At 38.0% G+C, this 22933-nt stretch overlaps 1 protein-coding gene across 1 annotated transcript in view; it reads right to left on the bottom strand.

Annotated features, from left to right (window-relative positions):
- Window positions 1–1048: 1048 nt before the first annotated feature.
- The window catches only part of cpne7 (copine VII), a 37242-nt gene continuing 15357 nt past the window's right edge, over window positions 1049–22933 (bottom strand). Inside the window, exons 8-16 of the mRNA XM_088413090.1 lie at window positions 22809–22907; window positions 22565–22651; window positions 22090–22149; window positions 21438–21571; window positions 14766–14820; window positions 11805–11856; window positions 9895–10028; window positions 9115–9351; window positions 1049–6411 (exon numbers count right to left, since the gene is read on the bottom strand). Coding sequence (XP_088269216.1) covers window positions 6259–6411; window positions 9115–9351; window positions 9895–10028; window positions 11805–11856; window positions 14766–14820; window positions 21438–21571; window positions 22090–22149; window positions 22565–22651; window positions 22809–22907 — 1011 coding nt within the window. The 3' untranslated portion in view covers window positions 1049–6258. The remainder of the gene's footprint in view (window positions 6412–9114; window positions 9352–9894; window positions 10029–11804; window positions 11857–14765; window positions 14821–21437; window positions 21572–22089; window positions 22150–22564; window positions 22652–22808; window positions 22908–22933) is intronic.

The raw sequence follows: 22933 nt of genomic DNA, 5'->3' as shown, positions 1-22933 counted from the left end.
ATTCTGCGCAGTGGGGATTCTACACAAAAAGTGGGGGATAGGAATCATGTGAAAAAGATCAGTGGAGCTCACTGGAAGTCTTTCAAAGGTGTGCGGTGCTCCCTTGGGGGAAGGAGGAGACAGCTAATTACCACTGAGCTATTCCACTCTTCGCCTGCCGTTAGTTATTTCCTCGTTAGTCAGGCAGCCAAATGCCGAGAATGACAATGCTCATTCAGCGGCTCCGTCAGGTTTTACCTTAAAAACAAAACAATGCGGCTTAAAAGGACGCTTAACGATGAGCGCTCATACCTTTCCATAAGTACGTATTTGATGCCGTGAACATCAAGGACAGCGGTCCCTTGCCTTGTCTGTCAATTCCGATCGAAATCCTCGTGTTGGAATGAGAGCATGAAGCAGCGTAAAAACGACAACCACTCATTCCAGAGTGAACACCTGCTGTAGTTTTTATTGCTAGTACCTATCATGAAGCTGTGTTTAATTGTCTCCATCAATCAGTCCTAGCAGACAAAAAAACAGTAGAGCAAGAAGATAGGTTGAGGGTGAAGAGGCTTCAGTCGATCACGGCCTTCACCTGTGTCTCGGAAGGACAATTACCGGCCTCACCGACCACCTCAGCCGTTGCATTTCGCTCGGCCCACTTTTTTCATTTTCCCACAGTGCAGGGCGCATCTAACATTTGTGTCCCTGAATCTGACAAAAATGAAGGTCTTCCCACAAGTAGGTGTCACCATGGAAACAACCGTTTTTCAGCGCCCTCGACAATGGCTGTTAAATGAAAGGAGCTGTCTGATGGAATTAAGGACTGGGCTCAGTGCTTCATGCCATCCACTAAGTGCTCACATCATCAGCACCGGCTAAACCGCATAGAGCCAATGTGCACCTGATAGCTGAAACGATCTCATCAAGCGCATCAGCACTCCTGTGATTAGTCGTTTGTGAGCCCATCACTAAATACTTTTCTGCTACAGTGCACCCGGGGTGAAAAAATATGTAGAGTATACAGGCATTTAAATATGGATTTGTCATTGGAATGATGCAATGTCGCTCTTTTTGTATGGCCAGGTTTATTTACATAAACTGCAAGACAAATAGCGTCAAAGTCACAAACATCATTTGAGCGAATGCAGGCTTACAAATCACGCATTTCATTGTCAAAAGAAAAGACAACACGGCATAGGTTCACAATCAAGGTAAGCATGCAAGTCCCTTTATTTCCTTTTTTTTTTTTTTAAATCCTATCTCCACAAATGACAAATGGGTTGCTTCTTACCCATGTGTAGTGTTGCATATTCGTGATATGAACTTCAAACCATATCCTGGGCAGTAGCGGGTATGTGCAGGGTAAAAAAAAAAATTCCCAAGGTGAAAAGCTTCAAAATGGTTGAAAACTTCGGACTTGCGGGATCACAAGTACAAAGTTAGATAAGAGCAGCCATGCAGCTCAGTTGAATTTATGGTGCTTCTTTTAATCCTTATGCAGCATTGTTGCTGCCACTATCTATGTTTGCACCATAGTGGTACAAAATGACACCTAGGCACCATAGTTCGGCTGGACTATGAATTGCAGCAAACTCAATGCCATTGCGATGAGGCAATCAAGTTCAAAACTTTGAAAAACACATATAGAGGTATTTCATAGAACTCAAAATTCATACAATGCTTACCGGTGCAACTTGATGTTGATATTTGGACTGATTAGATTATCACAAAACAAATGTAATTTTGCATTAACTGTAACTTGGGGACGAGTAGCTCACGTTTGCGTTATTTGCTGGGGTATTGTTGTTCAGTCTTAACCAGCACACCTTGTAAGACCACACACGAATAGTATTTACAAATCTATTTATAGATATATGCATATACGTATTTATACATATAAATATATGTATATTTTTGTGTTTATACGTATATTGTTGGTAAATATAAATTTACAGTGCTGACAAATTAATTCATAATGGAAGATGACGAGAAGAAACTCATTGCTTTACACCCTCTCAAACTGAGCTGTACCACATCAAATCAAATTGTAATCCTGCTGAGTCGAACGGACTTGCCCCGCTTTAAATGTGTATAGCTGCCAATGTGGAGGAAACATGTTTGACTGACAAACCCTTTTGAATGCAAATATGCAAGTACTGTATGTTCAAACGTACTCGCGCACACGTATTTGCAAATATCTTCCAACGTGCTTCCAAATCTGTCCAAAACTACTTGTAGGATAAGTGTTAAAACCATCACCTTTTTTTTTCCCCATACTGTGTACTGACTTGCACATGCACATACCCCATGGCACTAAGGGGAGAAGCAATAAAGCTCCCAAAATAACTGATAGCTATTGTTTACTTACTGATAATTTGCAAAACTGGAGGCCGAATTCTAAAGTCGAACCACAGACAATAGATATGGTAGCTCAGACAATAACTCGTGGCATCATGGGGAAAAAATGCTACGGTTTTAGCATTTATCTTACATGTAAGTGCAAGTGTATTCGCATGTACATTCAAATATAATTGCAAATACATTTAAACATATTTGCAAGTACATTTAAATGATTTTGCCAGTCAAAGATGCTTACTCCACATTGGCACTTCCATCCTTTCGTAAAAATGAAGCCCCTTGATTTGTATCTAATCTAAGTCTAAAAATAATTCGAAGTTAACTAGCATGCCGTTGGCTTACAACTTCAGAGCTCACACTGTATTTAAATGTGCTGTCTTTAGACTTGCCCAAGAAGAACCCTTTAAAATGTGTGAATCCCTCATGACTGATTTGACGCCAGACGTTTATGAGAGAGTGGCAAGCTGCTAACCGAGATAAATGTTTTACAATATGCTTCACCTTTCTGATCGGCATTTGAAAGTGGCACACGCTTGTGGAAATTGTAACACACACAATGAAACACTTTACACAAGGGGATCATTGAGTTGACCTGCTGTGATAGGTCAAGACAAGCTCCTTCGATCAATTGCTGTTTACTCCAGCTGTGCTGCTTTTCAATCTTTGTTTCCCCTGCAGTATTGCACACCGGTCACGTAAAGATTGTTTTTAAGTTACGGGGCCAAACTTCCTTTAGGATCATTTAGAGGTATAAGTCCATATCCAGGCCCTTTGGATCAATAGTCCTCGCTGCGTGATCCACGATATGACAGGTTGGTCCTCCACAGTTGGCTTCTTCAAAGCAGTCCAACAACTCTGCGTGCTTGTGTATGTGCATGTTGTGTATCCACCAGTCAATAGTTTGCATCAAGGGAAAGCTGGGGGAGCTCCGGAGGACAGATCAAAGTTACTGTAATATCTGTGTCTTTGTGCATGGTGCGTGTGCTTGTATGTGTGTGTGAGAGAAGTAGCGGTAAACACAGTGACAACGTCCTTTTTAAGTTGACTTTTTTTTTTTTTTTTTTAGCAAAGTTGCGCGTTTGAAGAGAACCATTCAGCAGTTATGCAAAGCAATTGCGAGAAGACTTGGCAAAAGGAAATATACTGAACAAAAATACAAAGGTACCATTTTTGTAAAAGAGCACATTTTAGAGTGGCCTTTCTATTGGGGCCAGCGTATCATTCTGCCCAAACAGCACATTGATATGTGAAAACCATGAGGTGGTTATTCTTGATAAAGTAGTGCTCATTGCCAGTTTGTCAACAATACCCGTGAAAAACAGGCCTGTTGTTTACATTAAAAAAAAATTAAATAAAATAAAATATATATATATAGCATTTATAGTTTTTGTTCAGTGTATAATGCCATTCAAGCAACAAATACTGTGTTTTTCAAGAATTATTATTTTCAACTACATCATATTAAATTCCTATGAAGAAAATGCACATTGTGATTTTCAAAGAGGGGATATGGCTTATTTTCACAAGGGATAAAAATGGTTAACAAAGCTAAGACAATAAAAAAGAAAAAAAATCTTTTGAATGATTTTTCTGTGCGCCAAGGTTGAGGAGGTATATGTGTCATTTTGTATGAGAGTTTCTGGTTCAAACCCAGACAGCTCACAGGTCCACTATCATTGCGTCTTGTACATAAACTAAAGTGTCCTATATACCCTACTGTGCATGTATAGAAAAAATATAAACACACTTCTGTTTGAATGCCAGATTTGTGAAAAAAAAAACCCATTGAGACCAAGATGATGCCATTTAAACCTTCATCTACAAATAATGTGAAAACCTTGAGTGACGGTGAATTCTGAACACCGCAATGTTCCAGTCAGAAGACGCTGTGCGTAGCAGTGCGACCGCAATATATTACTTACTAATTTTCACTTCCCCTGTCACAAAGTTTTTTCATTTCATAATTTCAATTGAGTTGGGCAGGTTACAAGCCACATTGATGGATTTTTTTTTTTTTCTTTAAGATGATTGTCTTGATCTGGTTTATTTTCTCATCACCCTGGGATTTGAACAGGGGTGTGTAGACATTTTAGGCACACGACTGAATATACTACTTCTGTACTATACAATTTCTGCTTGTGTTGCCAGTCTGCTGTGTGCTTTGAATCTGATTATTGAAACATCTTATAAAGTTGCACAAAATGAAGACCTCTACCACATAAAAGTATGAGAGAATGTAAACAACACAAGGTTTTGGCCCCTTGACAATCTTACAAAAACAGGGGCCACATCTTGAAGTGAATAGTTCAGAGGCAGTTTCACAGACATAGACAATGATAAACATGACAAACCAGAGATTATGGTGATAACGATCAATATCCTAATATGATCGGAAGTAGCTCATCACACATGCAAGATATGCTGCGCTGACAAAAGCTCATAAGCGCTGTGCTAAAATTTTGAGACAGGACTCACATTCAATAAGCAATTACGAGTGGTGCTATTGTTGCTCTTTTTTTTTTCCAAGGCATCAAACATTTTTTAAGGAAAATCAGTTTGATAAAATGTCTTCCACTGATAATGTACATGACGCCGTTCAGATCTTTGATTGTCTGACGGCGGGGCATCTTTCTTGCGTTTGCAGTGCTATTTACCCTTTTCATAATAGTCTAAGGCAGTGGTTCTCAAATGGGGGTGCGGGAACCCCTGGGGGTACTTGAAGGAACTCCAGAGGGGTACTCGAGATAGTAAATAAAACAATCAAACAAATATGAAAAAAATCCTTTCAAAATAATTATTGAGGTAATGAAATGTTTCAGGAAACTATAAGTTCATAAAACAAATGTTATATTCACTAGATTATTCAATTCAATTTTTTAAAACCCAGAATTTTCCCCATATTAGAATGGTTCGACCCAACTTGTTACCTCTCGTTAGCTGTCAAGTAAATGATTCATTTTTGTGAACAGATGTCTCCCAAAAAAAGGACTCCTTAAGTTGAATACTTTTCTGAGGACAAATATCTATCAATATTTTTTTTGTTTTTGTTTTTGGTTTTCAGAGCAGGTTTGACACTTTATGTTGATTATTTTTTGTGGACATTTTTTTTTTGTAAATTATTCATTAAGATTTTTAAAGATTTTTTTTTCAAGATTCCTTTTTGATTTCCTTTTTTTCGAACCCAAAAAATGCTTAGGGTGAGAACCACTGGTGTAGGCGACAAACAGAACCTGGTTGAAGAGTGTTCCATGATGGATAATTCAAGTAGAAACTTGGACAGTTTGGTAACCCACCCATATGACATATGCATAGCACACTGAGTGGGAAATGTTATTGTGTCACCATTGTGAAGGCTTGATCAATAAATAGTGCCCTTAAATAAAGCCAAATGCATTCAAGTGCATGTGATGACTGATGGTCAGTGTAGCAATCCCACCATGGAAAACGGATCGCCTTTCATTGCAGGCCGCTATGATGAATGTATCACAGATTGATTGCTTGTGTTACTCTTTGAAATATAGTTGTTGTACAGTTTTCTAAGCAATGATACTAGAAGAAAAGAAGATAATATGAAGAAAAAAAAAGTAATTCAGGTGAGGAATACCAATCCTCCGTCTGTGATTAATGGTTGACAGATTGGCTGGCATGCACAAAGCCATGGCAAAGAAATATAATCCTTCAGATGCCAATTCAGCTGGGACGGTTCCATCGGAAAGCCAGGGAGATGAGCTGAATCCACACTGAGCAGAAAAAAACGTAACTCCCGATCCCAGGTGGAAAGTCGATGAAATCTTTTGTAGGAGTGGAATAAATGATTAACGAGAAGACTATTTCTCATCCCAGCGGGCAGGCATCGGCTCTCCCTCTTAGTTTGAGGAGCAGGTGCTGCTAACGCAGTCCGGGACTAGTGGAGTGGAGTTATTCTGTTGGACTTGTGGCAACCGGGCTGAGGATGGGCGTGGGCAAATCCCTCAGCGGACACATCGGGGGGATGGCCTTATGGCTGTAGTACTCCACAACCTGTTTGGGCACCTCTGCCAGGACACATTTGGCCAACGCAGCCGGTGAAGCCTGAAACACAAATATTGAACGCTGGTGACACCTCCTCAAGTTAATTTATTCCGTTCTTTTACCTGAGTTGGGAACTGTTAAACCCTTAAGGGATATCAGCTGTCAATCATAGCCCAGATTTTGGTAGACTGACATCTAGTCACACTCACGACTTTCCCTCAGCTGAGAGTGAAGGTAGGAGCGAGGCTCATCGAAAAGGCCATCTCTATTTTTTAGACACACACACATTTTTGCTACCATATTCATCCAATCATTTTCTTCACTGCTTGTCCTGTTCAAGGGCACGGGTAAAATGGAGCCTATCCCAGTGACTTTGCCTGAGTGGAAGGGTGTGCCACAGACTGATCACCTGTCAATCACACAACTGGCACAGAAGGACCTTTTTTCTCGCTGCAAGGTTGAACAGTCCTCTCTCTGCAGCCTGCATTTTTATTAGTACTAATTTAGTCATTGCTTTGTGTCAGATTGATGCTTAGGGCGTTTTGAGCAGTCCTGCCGCAGCTCCTGTCTTTTCTCAGTCGTTAACAAAACTAACTTTCTTGAGGCAGGTGTAGCAGCTTTGCAACAATGAAACGATAATCCCCAAACTATTCCACATTAATATTTTATGAGCCATTTTACCTCACAAATATTTTCACTCTTCTCATGAAACATTCACTTAAAACCAGTTGGATTGTACTTTGGACATAGCCTGAGGGAGTCCGGATCGCTTTTTGAGGCATTTTATATTGCCCTGGATACCCTCTTTTAGTGTGAAAAAAATGTCAAATCAATTGCAGCATTAATTGCTAATGCTCTGCATGACAGTAAAACACGCTGGTAACATTTTTGGAAAGGCCAATTTCAAAACAAAACTTTGCTCACCAAATAGAAATATGTGGACATGAATGCCTCTGTATTCTTACTTTAAAGTTGCACCAGGCAGCATGTCTCGGCTTAACAGCTTGACTAGTATTTCTACTGCAAGTATTCCTAGTTTACTAGCGGCTCGGGCTCTCTTATACCTGCGTCAAACATAAATCATCCTGCTAGATAGCAGTGCTCTTGTGCACCATATAGGCTGGTATGATAGATGTAAATGACTGTACACTTTAATGCTGACAGCCTGACACAGTTGCCATTCCAACTGATCACTTTCTAACAAACCATGCTGACACAAATGTGCTTTTTCAGTCTGCAAACATACCTTATAGACCAAAATTTATGGAGGATGAAAGTAATGTCTTGCTAATCACAGTATAAATTTGAGTAAAAAAGAAATGTTGACCATCAAAAATGATCAAAGTTGGTCATCCATAATTTAGTGGAAATAAAGTATTTTGTGCTCTGTGTTTATATAGTTGTTCCACCAAGCAAATCAATAAAGTATGTTTTACTTTTCAAATACACTATACTTGATTAGAATTTACCATCAACTATCCCAGTACCAAAAATACTCAATAGCTGGGATGAACCAAGTTATCTTATTTAGACACAGACAGTCAAAGCTTTACCCTCCATTATTTTCAACAACTTCCACACAGATCTTTTATTTGCCGTCTAAAATGGCTAAAACAACTACACAAACATGCCTCGTGGCCTGTACTTATGAAACAATCGTACATGGAGGAATAAAATCTGTTTTAAAAACGATTGCATTCCTGTCATCCAAGCAAATGTCAAATTTTTCTTTCCAGAAGCAATGGACATGAGAGAAAATCTCACATTCCTTCATGAATATTGGAACATAACACTTTTTAGCGAGTGTATATGTCGCTCAAGATAATAAGCTTGATAACGCTTCTCCAGTAAATTGCACTTTTACAATGACCATTCGCAACACATTATTTTTATAACCAATATATACGTCAAGTAGGATATTAAAAATATAGTTTTTGATAAGGATGTGGAGGACAAGTTGGTGCTCATTCTCAGGCTACTCGCCTAGCATGCAAATGTTTTTTTTGTTTTTTTATGGCTTAAGTACTGGGATGCTTGACTGTTGTCTGTGTTTTCAAAACAGCAAAAAAAAAAAGACTTTAAATATTTGTGTTTTCTTGTCACTTGTGAAATAAGTGAGCTACAATCTAGTAGATTGTAGGGTTTGAATGAGTCTAGAACGTTTTAAATTGATGACACAAAAAATGATTGTGATGTGACATTTTTTTATGCAATATTATATTATATTATATTATATTATATTATATTATATTATATTATATTATATTATATTATATTATATTATATTATATTATATTATATTATATTATATTATATTTTTCTGTTGTAAACTCACCATCTGCAGACCTATAACACAGGCCCCATATAACACAGGCCCCATGATTCTCTCCTTGGTCTCGCTGGCTCAACCCCAGTCCGACTCGTCCAATCAGATTCAGACCCTCGCTCATCCATTCACATTCACACACCGCATCGTAGACAGTCGAAATGCTAATATGGATTCATGGAACACAACTCCGACTGTGAGGTAGTGGAACTCTCCGGGGGCTTGGTCAAATGACAGGCGGAAATGGAGCATGTGTGTGGAATAAAGGGTTGAGCAAGACACTGGTTGAAAGTTTCTCATTAGCGTGGTTACGAATTGACTCTACTCCTTTCGTTTCAACGGCAAAGCAGATGCTATACTTCGTTTGTTACATATAACATATAACATATTAACCTCTACGGGTAAAATCATTTTGTCATTGACAAGAGTTAACTGACCGTCTTGAAGTCCCGGAAGGGCACAAATTGCACAATGTCCCTCAGGACCGGCTCGCCCTTCGGTGAGCGCAGGACACCGTCATCTCCATCCAAAATCTGCATGTCGGTGAAGTCCGCGTTGCCAACCCCAACAATGATTATGGAGAGAGGTTGATAAGAAGCCCTGACGATGGCTTCGCGCGTGTCTGCCATATCTGTCACCACGCCATCAGTGAGGATGAGCAGGATGTGGTATCGCTGTTGGAAGATGCAGAATGTTTATGTAAGTGTTGCCATCGGGCTCATTACACAGTAGGTTGTGGTTATGGGTGGTTAAGAGCACTTTTAAATGAGTGGTATCATAAATAGAGTCAAAAGAAAAATGAAAAGCCCACTTTGCTGTCGACATAACGGATTGTGAGCTGAATATGTTATTTTATGGGGAAAAATTGCCCTAAAGGCCACAGGAGAAAATGAAGCATTGACTTTGCGTAAATAATGAGAGAAGGTCAATGCCCAAAGTGAGATTAACAAGCAGAGTAATGTTATTATTGGCTTTTTGCGGCACACAAAAAATGCCAACAAAATCTTTTGCTCCACAATTATTGTGTTGATATGTAACAGCAGTCCAATATAAGGGAAGAATACTTGTTTATTTATATGGGTCTTCTCATCTCTGCTTTCTGTATCATTCCTGTAAAGAGCGAGTTAAACCACAGGCTGTTCACTTGAGGGACTCAGTAGGAGGTGATATAACAAAGGCTTCATTACATCCATATGTATGCGTGGAGAGACACTCACAGAGGCATCTTTAATGTTGCCGTCACCAGCTGACAGCTTGGCTATCCTGTTAATGATGGGAGAAACATTGGTGGGGCCGTACAGCTGAATTTTAGGGAGGCAGTTCTGGTAGGCCTCTACCACGCCTTGAATCTCTGATCAAACACAACAACAGGACAACTGTAATCCAAAATACAAGGAGATAGCTGTAGGGTGCAGTGATAAAGATGTATTTTTGTAAAGATGGGAATGGGCATGTTTTCTTTGCTGATGAATTCTGAAGGACAATATCCACAAGAAACACAAACCCAGAGCTGTAATGGAACTACTGTTAACGGCAAAGCATTCAGTATAAACATTACACTAGCAGACTGAAAGCCTATGTGGAGAGGTTAGTAGAAATTAGGGCTGGGTATTGTATCTTACACGTGTATCACGATGAATTCCGATACAGCAAAGGCATATTGCGCTACGTATTGCGACATATTGGGCAATGTTTGTAAAAAAAAAAACCTTTTTGGTCAGCTCCTCGGCTCTTGGTGAGTTGCTCTCATACTTTTTGTTACATATTTGGAGAACAAGTCAATTATAGACGGTTGAGTTTGGATATTAGTGCCCTTCTCTGGAAGACAGGAACATAAACAGGAGCTTACTAGGATGACTTGATTACTGTGCAGAAGCCCGAGATGTTACTCCATCAGCAGAAACGAAGAAAAGGTATCTTTGTGTCGTTTTCTTAAGTTTTCCTTTTCTGCTGTTTGCCCTCCCTCCTGTTGCCGCCATGTTTGTTTTGAAACATGGGCTTACTCAGAAAGGTAATGTACAGTATTGGAACATTTAATGTGGTGTTTTTGAAGCGCTTGGAATGCTTTACTTGTAAAAGACGACACATAATATGACAAAAATTAATGAAAAAAAGCCACTCCGGAACGAATTGATTTTAAAATATCTCATTTCAAATTATGAAAAAAGGCATTTCAAAATGATACACAATGTATTGGAAACTAATGTCATATTGTAATATGCGTATTGCGTCATTTCGGATTGCAATATATCGATATTATCGTCCAGCCTCAGTAGAAACGTACTATGTGTACATTTACTCAGTTACAGTTACTCGTGTAACTTTTAGAATAAATTGGGTTTCGTACTTTTAGTCCATGTTAGCAACATTTTTTTTTGTCAATTTATTCATATATTGTTTGTACAGTATGTGTTCTTTTTTAAGACAGAAGTGTTGGATACACCATCATGTGATACACCATCAAATTCAGAAAGAAAAATACCCCCAGCACATAATGTCAAAGTTTACGAGTGTACGAAAAATACGTTTCAATTGGTATTTCTTATGATGGGACTTTTGGCTATTTAAACTTCATTTGTGAACGGTTCACTAAAAAGAGATTGGCTCTTTCTTTAGTTTATTTTAAAACATCAAAGTTTTACTCTTAAAATAAACACTATTTTTAAGATATGTAAATGGAAATGTCTACAAATTAAACATGCAATAACTTATTTTTCTCTTTAGAATAAATAAATATAAACATGCAGTGCATCAGAAATGTTTTGACAAAAGTTATTACATAGTCTGTAGCCAGTAATGTCTAAATGACATCTTTGGCAGCTTCTTTGCTCCACCTCTGCCCCTCACTTCCTTCTCTCTATACTCAGTACCTGTGTTACTTTTTTGTACTATGTCCAGAGCTGAAACAAAAAAAACCCCACACACATACATAATACTAATATGCTAAAATGGACATGCTCTGCAGAAGTCGCGCGCTGCATAAGTGAGTGGCTGGTGGGGGTGGGGCGGTGGAAAGGAAGGGGGTGATCGACAGGAGGGAGAATGAACAGCAGGTTACAAACACTCCGGTCCCAATATTAGTATGCAAACGTCATATCACTATTTCTGAAAGGCCATTCAAATTTACCTTCACATTCATCATCTTCTGGATTGAAATTGATGGCAAAGTCATGTGACACCTGTAGCGAGATACAATGAATTGAAAATTATTATATACAGAATCTCTTTAACAGGATGATAAACTTGCCCATTTCATAGCAATTGAAGCCTGTGTTTAAATGGAATGAATCAGGTTTGAGAACTATTGCAAATAAGATGAGGGAAGGCAGAATTTGTCCTTTTTTGAATATTCTGTCAATTAAAAAACAACGCATAACAGATGAAGTTTTGGGATATTAAAATAATACAATTTATCAGGGAAATAGGCATTCATTAGCATGTTTTTTTTTTTTTTTAATAGAATGCAGGCCATCAGCATTAGCACTATTGGCTTAGTCCTTTGACATACAGCTGTTATTAAACGTCACCTAGCGACAACAACACAAACCCAAACCAATGCATGATATAGGTGTACTGTATTTACGATTGATTAATCAACATAGCACCACCCAACCACTCTAACTCAATTTTATTGACAAATTGCAGGAACACCGCAAGCTCTATGTACCGGTAATAGTTTTCTCTTCGCCTTTCATAGAGAGCCAAGCATGCATGTCCCCAATCTTCCAAGTCTAAGAATATTTGTTTGTTTACTGAAGTGGCTTGGACTGGCTGCCCGGGCTGCGTATCATTCTGGTGAAGGAGATCGTTTACGTTGTCACCTCACAGTTGACAAAGAATTTACCTCTGACTTTCATGGACTAATTAAACCGAATGAACCACGCAAACCATAACTGAGAGACTTATGAAACTTTTCGAGGGTGCATGCTGGCTGTGTGCGCAGAGATGGTGCGCTGCTAATGTGGGTGTGACACTAAGAAGGAAGAAGAGGAAGACCGTTTTTAATGAAAGAAAAGGTGCGTACCAAATATCATATCCTGGTATGTCCTAATGAGCGTAACCCACAAAAAAATTATGTGCACCAGTGCATATTCTTACTATTTACCTATTACTTAGTTAATTCATTCGCTGCCAATAGCTGCTGTCAAAGATCAATTTTCATTAGATAGGTTGACAGTGAATAAAATAATAGACTAAAACAATGTTTTAAACATCTGGTTGTTTAAAAAAAAAAAAAAAGGCAAAAGAAAGAAAAACTGTGCTGCGGTTTGAGAGCCACTGCATATAAAGCATGTATTTATAAGTACCATAAGAAATTGCCCACACACAAGACATTCTGATAAACAACTTTGCTGAATTACTAACGTGCAATACAGTAAGAGCATGTGTAGAAATTACTACTTTAATTCTATTACTTTAACTGCATGCAATTTCAAAATAAACTTGTGAATTTTTTCCCCTCCGAAAACAGTAGCGACTCTAAGATAAAAACAAGTAGTAACTTCTCTCCATCTGGCGGAGTAGTTTTTAAAGGATTCAATGCATGAATGTAAAATGGATAAAGAGATAAATTGGAATGGTTGCCATTATAATGAATCATGCGGATCTTCCTTTAGTTTCTACAGTCGTCCTTCACTGCAAACTGCGCAAGTGTGACTAATGCAATCAGTAATAAAGAGGCGTGACAAATGACATCAGGAACGCACAAGTGTGACTAATGATGAAATTAAATGTGGTAATGGCCACTTGTTCAGGTGTTCCACTGTGATGTTTTATTTGTGTGCCAGCTCCATCTGACCATCGATGACAGCAAATTTAAGGTAATTAGTCTCACTTAGGGTTATTTCATTATTTAGCGGCACAAGCTCATCATCGTGCATTGGTGTTTTTTTACATGACAAAGTAAATAGGTGACATGTTTTTGAGAGCAATAAGAAAAAACTGATATTAAAAAAAGAGCATAACATACTAATGAAATTGTCTCTGTGAGTCAAATGAATGATTTCAAATGATTTCTCCTTTAGGCCTAGGCTTCTTCTTCTTTTTTTTTTGAATTTGCAAAAGAACTAACTAAAAGCAAATGTTGTGTCGTTGCAAGAGTTACAGTTAGCACTGACATTGCGGTCCAGCACATCAACATCTATATTCAGTGTAAGAATATCATTCATTTGGACTGTAGCCACACCTAAAATTAGAATCAAACCATGAAGTTTAATGAAAACATGAAATGTTTGGTGTGGTCCTTAAGTCTAAAGTGGAGCAATATATAATAGCCCTAACCCTTTTCTCACGGAGATAACTATGGTTCTCGTCAATTTGTGTTTGAATTGAAGAAAGTTTTATTGATGAATTTTTATGAGACCACTTGGAATCCGGGGCCTACAGGGGTTTCCTGCGTTTTCCTAATGGAATGTCTGCCCCTGCAGGGACTCAAACGCAGAACCTCTGACAGTGAAACAAACACATTAAAGATATGCTCCACTGTGTCCAGATATAGTTGTGACTGTAAATGATATCAATTCGTAGAAAAATGTTTTTATTTTGTTTTTATGTACAAACAATGATGAGGAAATTGTGAGTGATATTTAGCATAAATCTACAACCATTAGATCCGTGCAAGACACACAATTGATTTGTGTGTGTGTATGCGCACGTGCGCATATGTTCATGTGTGCCGCAACTCCCTGGAGCCGCAGCCAATCACAAGAAGCCTGCGGTTACCTAAGTCCAATTTACTTAAAAAAAATGCTCTCCCACTTATGAGTTCTTGAACGTAATGAATGTAAATTGAGCATCACCACCAAGGGGTCTATTTTTCTATCCCGACATTATTTTCTCGCAACTAGTTGCTATTCCAAGGTAAGGGTTTAATGAATAAAAACAACAACATAATTAGTTTTAAATGTGGAATTGGGATCGCATGACGAATTGTGTTGTCAATTAGTTTTTTATGGAAATCATCATGAGCGGTTCCTGGTTATTTGAAAAGGCAACTGAATATAGAGTGTGTATGTGCGTATGCGTGTGTGCATAATGTCGCCTGAAGTGAAGGTCAATTGAATGCATAAGGCAAAAGGTGAAAACTCACCTCATAATTTGGTGGGATTCTGGCACCAAAACCTAAGGCTGAAAATCTTTTGTCACTGGAAAGAAGAAAAAAAAACCATCAGGCGCATATAGCAAGTCTATAGTGGAATTTGTGAAAGCTTTTGACAGTAATCTCAAACATATTCATAGTTTATCCATCTGTTCACATATCCAAGGTCAAACCTCCTGCTTGTTTGCATTTCATAAATGTTAAAAGCCTGAATTACAATTTGAAATTTCTCCCACGGTCCCCGCAGGCAGCTGCTGCACCTCATCTTCTCAGAGACCAGCTCACAGTCTTTATCTTCTCCACTTTCCTTCATGTGCTCGCTTTAGATGGTCTTGATAATAATGAAACATTGGGAGCTCATTGTGATGTCACCAGGTATTAATGGCAAAGATGAAGATTTCAGTCTAGCCAGATGAAGTGATGCAGCTACAGTGTTAGGGACTGAGATGCAACTGCAGGATTGTAAACAATAAAAAGGAGGTGAATATTTTTAATGGGTTAATTTGTCATTTATTATAGTAATTAGAATTCCCCAAGGGAGAAATTCAACTCACTTTCCGCGCTTTATATATTTGTTGCTCATCAAACAGAGGACCAGATCATAAACTGTGGCACAGCGCAACTAGATTTCTCAAGTGGTCGTTGTCGGCCCCTCATTTTTTTTTCCAGCCATACAAATATTGTAATCGTCTGTCTATCAGTCACCACCGTCATTCGTCGGTCTACTTCTGTCTGCACTCATACTAATTCTTTTTTCTGTTTTAGTGATTACATTTAAAGTTAACACCATGTCGATGGTTATACAGTTACACTGTATTTGAAACACAACACAACACGTGTAACACGAAAACAAGGCTAGCTAAGGGGTTTAACCCTGGGCTATAATACACAATCATGTTTATGATGCATGGGACAAGAGTGCCAATAGTAATCACGTCTACTGAGTGGTATTATCATGCTTTACATGACTCTCAAAAGGTGGATGTCGGTTCTCATTTATAACTGCCTGCCCTACAACTATAGAAGATTGTTTCATTAACATTTGTATAAATTTCATCTGTCATATACACTAATAGTGAAACAAAGCTATGCTGAGGTTGAATATACACATATAATACACATGTAGACCATATATTTCGTCATGGTGTGTACCATATATATGTATATATATATATATATATATATATATATATATATATATATATATATATATATATATATATATATATATAGATTATGAGGCACCTGGGATTATAAGGAACCATACGTTATATGGGACACACCAGGCGCATTACGGCTCATTAAGGTAAACAAACCAGTACAAAAACTTGATTCAACTTCAGTTCAGCATGCATACATAAGGTGCAATGTCCATTTTTAACAAAATTAAAGGATAGTCCAAAAAATACAATATTTATATTTACATATATTCTTTTAATGCAAAAGTATTATTTCACAATGTGCGTGTTTTATTTCTGTATTACAATATTATGAAATTTGAAAACTAGGCAAAAAACTTTTTTTTTTAATCACCAGTATTATTAAGTGTCTCTTTTCGGGACTGGTTTGAGAAACCTATACACGAAAAAAAATCATGCTCAAATTAGATATAACATAGGATACCATTCATCTACTGTCTTCAGTTAAAAGCTACACTGGCAATGAGGTAATTCCACAAGATATGCTTCACTACCTTCAAGAAAACGTTCCCTTTTGAAATTGTCATGTCGCTGCACCGCCAAAGATTTTGACGGATGGATGTTGTTGTAAAATTTTGAGTGACATTGAAATTGAGTGGCAAAGTGGATTCTTTCTTCACCTCCAACTGTTTTTGGTTTGGGTGGTTGGTCTTTGCTATCTGTCTTGCAAGACTTTTGAGTGTAACCTGTTTTTATTTCACAGTGAGTGCACTTCACAACCAGCGTCATAACCCATCTTCATGCAACGTGTTTCAAATGTCAATGAGAGAACACATAGTGTATTCCTCAGTATGCGTTCTTTTTATAAGGTTCCTTTCAGGTGTATGTTTCACTTACTGCAGGGTCAGTACCTCTATAAAGTGCACGTTTTGTGCTACTCACCAGCATTATTCAGTCATCATCAAATTATAGCAGTACAATGACACTGAAGGGTCTTACTATAAGTCATATAATAATAATAATAATCCCGCTGTTGAGTGTTTTTTTTCTTTTTTGTTTGTATGTTTGTATGTTTGTTTGTTTTGAGGTAACGCCTAAACACTTTCCTTTATGTTTTTTTTTTTCATAAATGGCAATTAAAGAATCTGAATTATTATTATTATTATTATTATTATTATTATTATTATTCCAGGCCAATGGTAAGATTTTTTAATGGTGTTTCCTTCCTGAGGTTTTGACGTGTGCTACACACTGCTTTACCAACTATACTTAGTTATATTGCTTGATAACTCTGTTTAATAATGTTATTTGTGATGTAAAAGTACTTTTTTGTGTCATAATCAGAAAAAAATATGGTATGTTGTGATTGAGACTGAAATTTTATTAATTCATACTGAGGCTTTAAAATAAAGGTTGAATCATTTGTTCAAGCCAATTAGGCCGTTTTCTCAATCACTGCTTTGGCCAAATGGATAAAAAGGACAAATTTGAAGAGTCTGTTACATTTGACCATGACCAAAATGAGCAAGTACATAGGTATTTTTATTGACATTATGAAAGCAAGATACATATTTAATTACATGATATAAACAGTGAACGTGATGCCCACATCCATTAACCACTCTTTACAAAAAACACATGTTTTTGATGGTAAGGGTGAGGGCATTGAAACAATTATTGCAAATAGAATTGATGCTGTTTTGATAGATGCCTGAATCCCATTTTGATCGCCATATTAAAATGGGCTGTGGACCCTCTCTGTAAACCCACAATACATAATACACGATACAGCTTAATAAAAAGAAACTATGAATACAAATAAAGCAGTCATTTAAATCACTCATTAAAAAAAATGTCTATAAATACCTTTTTGTTTCAGTACTCAGTTCTTAAGAGCGCAATTAGGGATGTCAGATTAAGTGATTATTTGTGATGACTTATTTACAGTCAAAGTTAAAGCATCATGTTTTGTAATCGTGTTCATCTCATTTTTGATCTGCAACTTCATGGTTTCAGTATGCTGGTTAGATCCATTTTTATGCATCGAGATTTTTGTGCTTGAGTTGTTGGGGGTTGGAAAACAAAGATCTATCACACCTTGGAGTGGATGGACACTGGTTGGCTGTCATTGTGTTTGTCATGATAGGCTTCTGTTGTGGGTGGGTAGACAAGTTCAGAAGCAGAAGGAAGACATAAAAATGGAGGCTTATGTGAGGGTTGTCGGATGAATGGTAAATTTAACTTTAAAAAAAATGTCCCGATGGCATCATTCATGAAGGTAGAGTGCTTACCACAGGAGCAGCTCACGTTTGGCCAAGCACATCAATGCGAAGCAAAAAGAACAGTGACTGCAACCATAGCTACCCATAACAACACAGAGACTAATGTGGAGAGCCATAGCAAAGCTTTTTGCCCAATTAAAGACGAGAACACCACGCAATTGAGCAAATCTTTGACGGCCGGGATGGACAATATTGTTTTGTTAATTATTTGGCGATTGGCAAAAGAAAACAACATCATTCCTTCTGATGGTCAAAACTAAAGGCTGCAGCAATTACTTGGGACTCAGTAGATGGTTAATAGTTACAATTGCATTAGTAATTTCTGTTAAAGGAAATAAAAGACTGAAGACATTTTTAATTGTTGAAAATCAATCTTTTGATGCGCCAGTCAGGAGATGAATGAGAAGACAGTGTTAAAGCACTTTGAGTAATGAGTACCATTTTTCTCAGTGTTCATTAATTATGAGAAATAAGAAAAATCTTAATTTACTTGTGTTACTGAAACAATACATCATTTTTAAGACTTAAAAGAGTCAGTTATTAGAGTCAAATGAATCTTTGCAATCTGTTTTATTTCCAACTTTTTGAGTTAAACTAACTCCACAGTGTACTTTAGTGGCATAACTCCCACGAGGACAAAGCCATGAAAATAAGTGGCTTGTTCATAACTCCACACCATTAAAGTTGCTGATAACAGCAAACTGCGGAATTTAATAGACACCACTGAAAGAACGCTGATTTGTTTTCTTCAATAAAGTTGTTCTATGAGAGGGATGAAAAACAGGTGAGTCTAGCCATGCAGCCTGTTCCCATTCAGTACAGCGTATGCTCACCCAAATGTGAGCATACACTTCTAATAAATGGGATTTATTCTGCTACTATGTGACGCCATTGCCCACATTAACCTTCAAACTCTATACATGTTGTATACGAACACAAATATGATTCCTATTATACGGTATAGGGTTTTGCGGTGAGGTACGCAGTGGTCTTTTTTTATCCCACTTTGTCAGCACATGGAGCATAATAGCACTCTCAGCGAGGTAAATGAGCCGCTGCCCACACAGACAAAAGCTTGTCATGTTAGCTTCCATCATGCACTCCTCTGCAAGAACTCGAAAAACCCACATCACCTCTATTCACTAAAGGCTAAAAGGTTTGCTTGCCCACATTTTGTACCTCACTATTTCAATTTTGCAGGGAAGGGCTGCCTACACTCGTCACTCCAAGACCCATTAGCATGGAAAATGCACTTGTGTCTCTCTGTAAACACATACACAGATAACCTAAATCATAAGTCTTCATTCACCGTCTCCAGCATTATCTCTGGGATGCTATAATTAGCCAGACAGTCATCCCCTGATATTCAATAGGAAGATCTGCATAAATCAGGATCCAGTCGTAATCCTCATCTGGCTGAGTTTCAACAGATAATGGAGGTCTCACTCTAAAGCAGGTCATGCAACGAATCTGTTCATATTAATTGACAACTAGTCATAGTATCTGACAACTACGGTATTGTGTTATTCGATATGCATCAGCCATCTTTCTGTTCAACATGGAGCTCAAACATGTCTAACTTAAGGTAAAGCAAAAGCAACACCCTTAAAGTATGCTTCTTACCAGATTCACAACATGATTACACTCTCTAGTTTGCATAGTACTCTGCCAGTACTGCATGTGACGTGTATGTGTGTACGGTTCAGGGTAATGAGCCTATATAAGCAAAGCGGATGAAGTGTGAGTTGCAACAGATGCAGAAAAAACCTTCTCACACATTGGTGCGCTACATGCAAATAGTAACGCTCCATATAAATAGCACGGCGTACGGATCGGAAGGTTCTGCACCATTTGTTTATATTGTCATTGCAAACCTTTCAAACCAACGTTATAAAACAAAAATAGTCTATTTAGAAGAGGCTGTGAAAATGATACAGTAGTATTCATCTGTCTCGTTCCAATGCATCCCTGGAAATTAAATATTATGAAAAAAATGCATATTTATCCATTTCAGTAGTTCAATTCAAAAAGTGAACATGCAGTTGGCGCCAGGTTTCAAGTGTTTATTAAAAGTGGTCCACTTTGATCTGGTTTAATGTGTTATTCCATTTAGCTGGCAGGAATTAAAACCTTCCATTTTCAATGACTCATGGTGGAATAAATGTACTTAATATGCACTTAACATTGACTGCACTGTTCAGCCACACTTCAGTGATCTTATATATTTAACAATTACTGTTTATAGATCTGCCACATGCTCACATGCTATAATAAATACAACATATTTTGTAGAACTATTAAGATCAGAAAGGAATAAACATTACAAATGTGTCATGTTCTGTTGTTGTTTTTTTGTTGTTGTAGGTTAACATTGGTGTTCCTATTCATTTCTGCTTTGGGGTTCTTATTCTATGTTCCTGTTTTGTTTCCCTCACATCTTTCCTTATTAGTGCGAATGGTTTCCACCTGTCTGTGTGTATCTGACCCCCGTGATCCTGTTTTGTTCCTGTCCAGCTGTTTCGTGTTCCCTTGTTAGGGTTGAGTGTATTTCATTCTCAGTTTGCTTTCAGCTGGTTGTTGGGTTATCGTCTACTATCATTTTTGTCCTCTGTGTTTTCTGATCTCCAGTGTTGTCCAGTCCTTTAATTGCAGGTTTTGTCACTTTGAATGCTTTTTGTTCATGTTTACTTCCCACCAAGCTTTATTACACCTTAATTTTCTCAAGCCCTACTTCCCTGCTGCCCTGTATCTTGGGTCCACCACCACACCCGACAATGTGCAAATGCAACAAAAAAAACAAACACTTGTTGCCATCATACCCGAGTTATGCAAGAATGAACCATTAAATGTCAAAGAAATCATTTCAAAGAAAGTGCGAATAAAAAGGGATTTATAATGGCTGATAGAAAGGTCAAAATGACATCTTTGTAATATATTTTCCTGTTCCAAATGGAAACACATCATCAGGCGGTGTGTATAGAATATTATAACAATATTTGTGACTATGCTGGTTCACATATTAGCTTCACGCAATTATGCCAAGTCCAGGGAGATCTTGTCACCCACAAATAAATAGGATGATGGTGTTTTCCCAAGGCTGACTAGTTGCTTTAATGTATTTTTTATTATAATCGTCATTTGGTTATATCAGTCGCCCAAATGATTGATGAAGCATTTTGAAGTCTTTTTTTTTTTTAAAGCACACATGACTGTCTTTCCAGCACAAAACAAATGTAACAAACCTATCATAGTCCTGGCAGATCTCGCCCACAGCAATGAGAGCCTTCAGGTACTCATTTGGCTGGTAGGGGTTAATGTAATGCAAAGAGCAGCTGTTCCTGGGGTCTCCATTCGAAGCTGTGAAGTCAATGGCGACCTGGCGAGGAAGAGAAGAGTTTGATTTGAAAAACACCGGGCCAACCACGCAATCATTTACCTCAGGAAACGATCATGTCAGTTCGTGTCAGCCATCCATAAATAAGCGGAATAAACGGTGTGATTGGCGCCAAGTTGTTGCTCTTTATACGCCCACACAGATTGAGCAAAAATCCCCCTCCGTTCGGATTCTGACAAACTTTATGTACCGCGGCGGTGGTAGCATTAATATTCATTGCTTCGGGATTGAACTGATGATGAAAAAGGCGCACAAGAGGGGGCCCACCAAAGGGCATGAGTTGAAGGAGGCTCAAGTGAGTGAATCCATGATGCTGCCTACAAGAACAACTCTAACTGTGCACAGTGAGGAAAAAAGACACGTGAGTCACAGTGAAAAAGTTGAACAATCTGAATTTAAACAAAGACACAGTGTGTGATGCAAGCCTAAGTTAGTTCACAACAACACAAACAATTAAAATCACAGTGGTGACAGTGAGGTGAGAAAACAGCATTATTTACCGTAAAGTGAATTTGGCATCCTCCCATGATGTAATCCAAGAAGGAATAAACTCTGTGTAGCTTCAGGAAAAAAAAAGACAAAATAAAACATATTTCTTTCAGTGAAAGCAAACAAAAAAAAAAACCAGTCTTCCTGTTCGAGTGGGTGCTGACCATCTGGTTATAACCATCTGTTTAAGGCAAACACCGTCATATTGAATGTTGTAGATTTGAAGTTTATTTTAATGAGATTTTACACACAATACGAAACGTGTGCATACAATGACCTTAGACAACAACAAAAATATGCTGGATTGTTATTTCTAACCCACTCACTTCGAGCATTTTTGGTTGCGTTTACCCAAGGTTGGGTGAATTATTTTTGACCCGGCAGATACGGTTGAAGATTGGGTCTGGGCGAGCTGAAGGTTATAGCGGGGTTAAAATCTCATTCAAGGTGAACAGTAACATCCATTTGAATCCACTTGAATCTTACCTTGACATCAGTTAAGATGACAACGCCGGAGTTTTTATAATTTCTTTTCTTCTGTTTGTATTTGGGATTTACACAATCCCACGTTACCTGAAGTATGAATAAAACAACAACATGATACTTAGGCAATATGCTTCCAGCACTCGTTGAGGCGGCTGTTTGGTCTGTGAGAGGTTTTAGTGACGGGATGCAAATATATAATAACAATGTGATATGACTGTCTCTCCTCCTCCTCTGCTTCACTGACCTTATTTCCACTGGAGATTTTCTGCATTTCTTTGAAAGTAGCGTAGAACTCTCCGATGAAGTCATGCTTGCCCCTGGAGTCGTAATCCCACACGAGGCACTGTAGATAAATACACAAATAATAAA

Source organism: Hippichthys cyanospilos, chromosome 4 (assembly GCF_059441005.1).
Source record: "Hippichthys cyanospilos isolate Australia breed blue-spotted pipefish chromosome 4, RoL_Hcya_1.0, whole genome shotgun sequence".
Lineage (NCBI taxonomy): Eukaryota > Metazoa > Chordata > Actinopteri > Syngnathiformes > Syngnathidae > Hippichthys > Hippichthys cyanospilos.
This window is presented reverse-complemented; position numbering and strand designations above follow the sequence as displayed.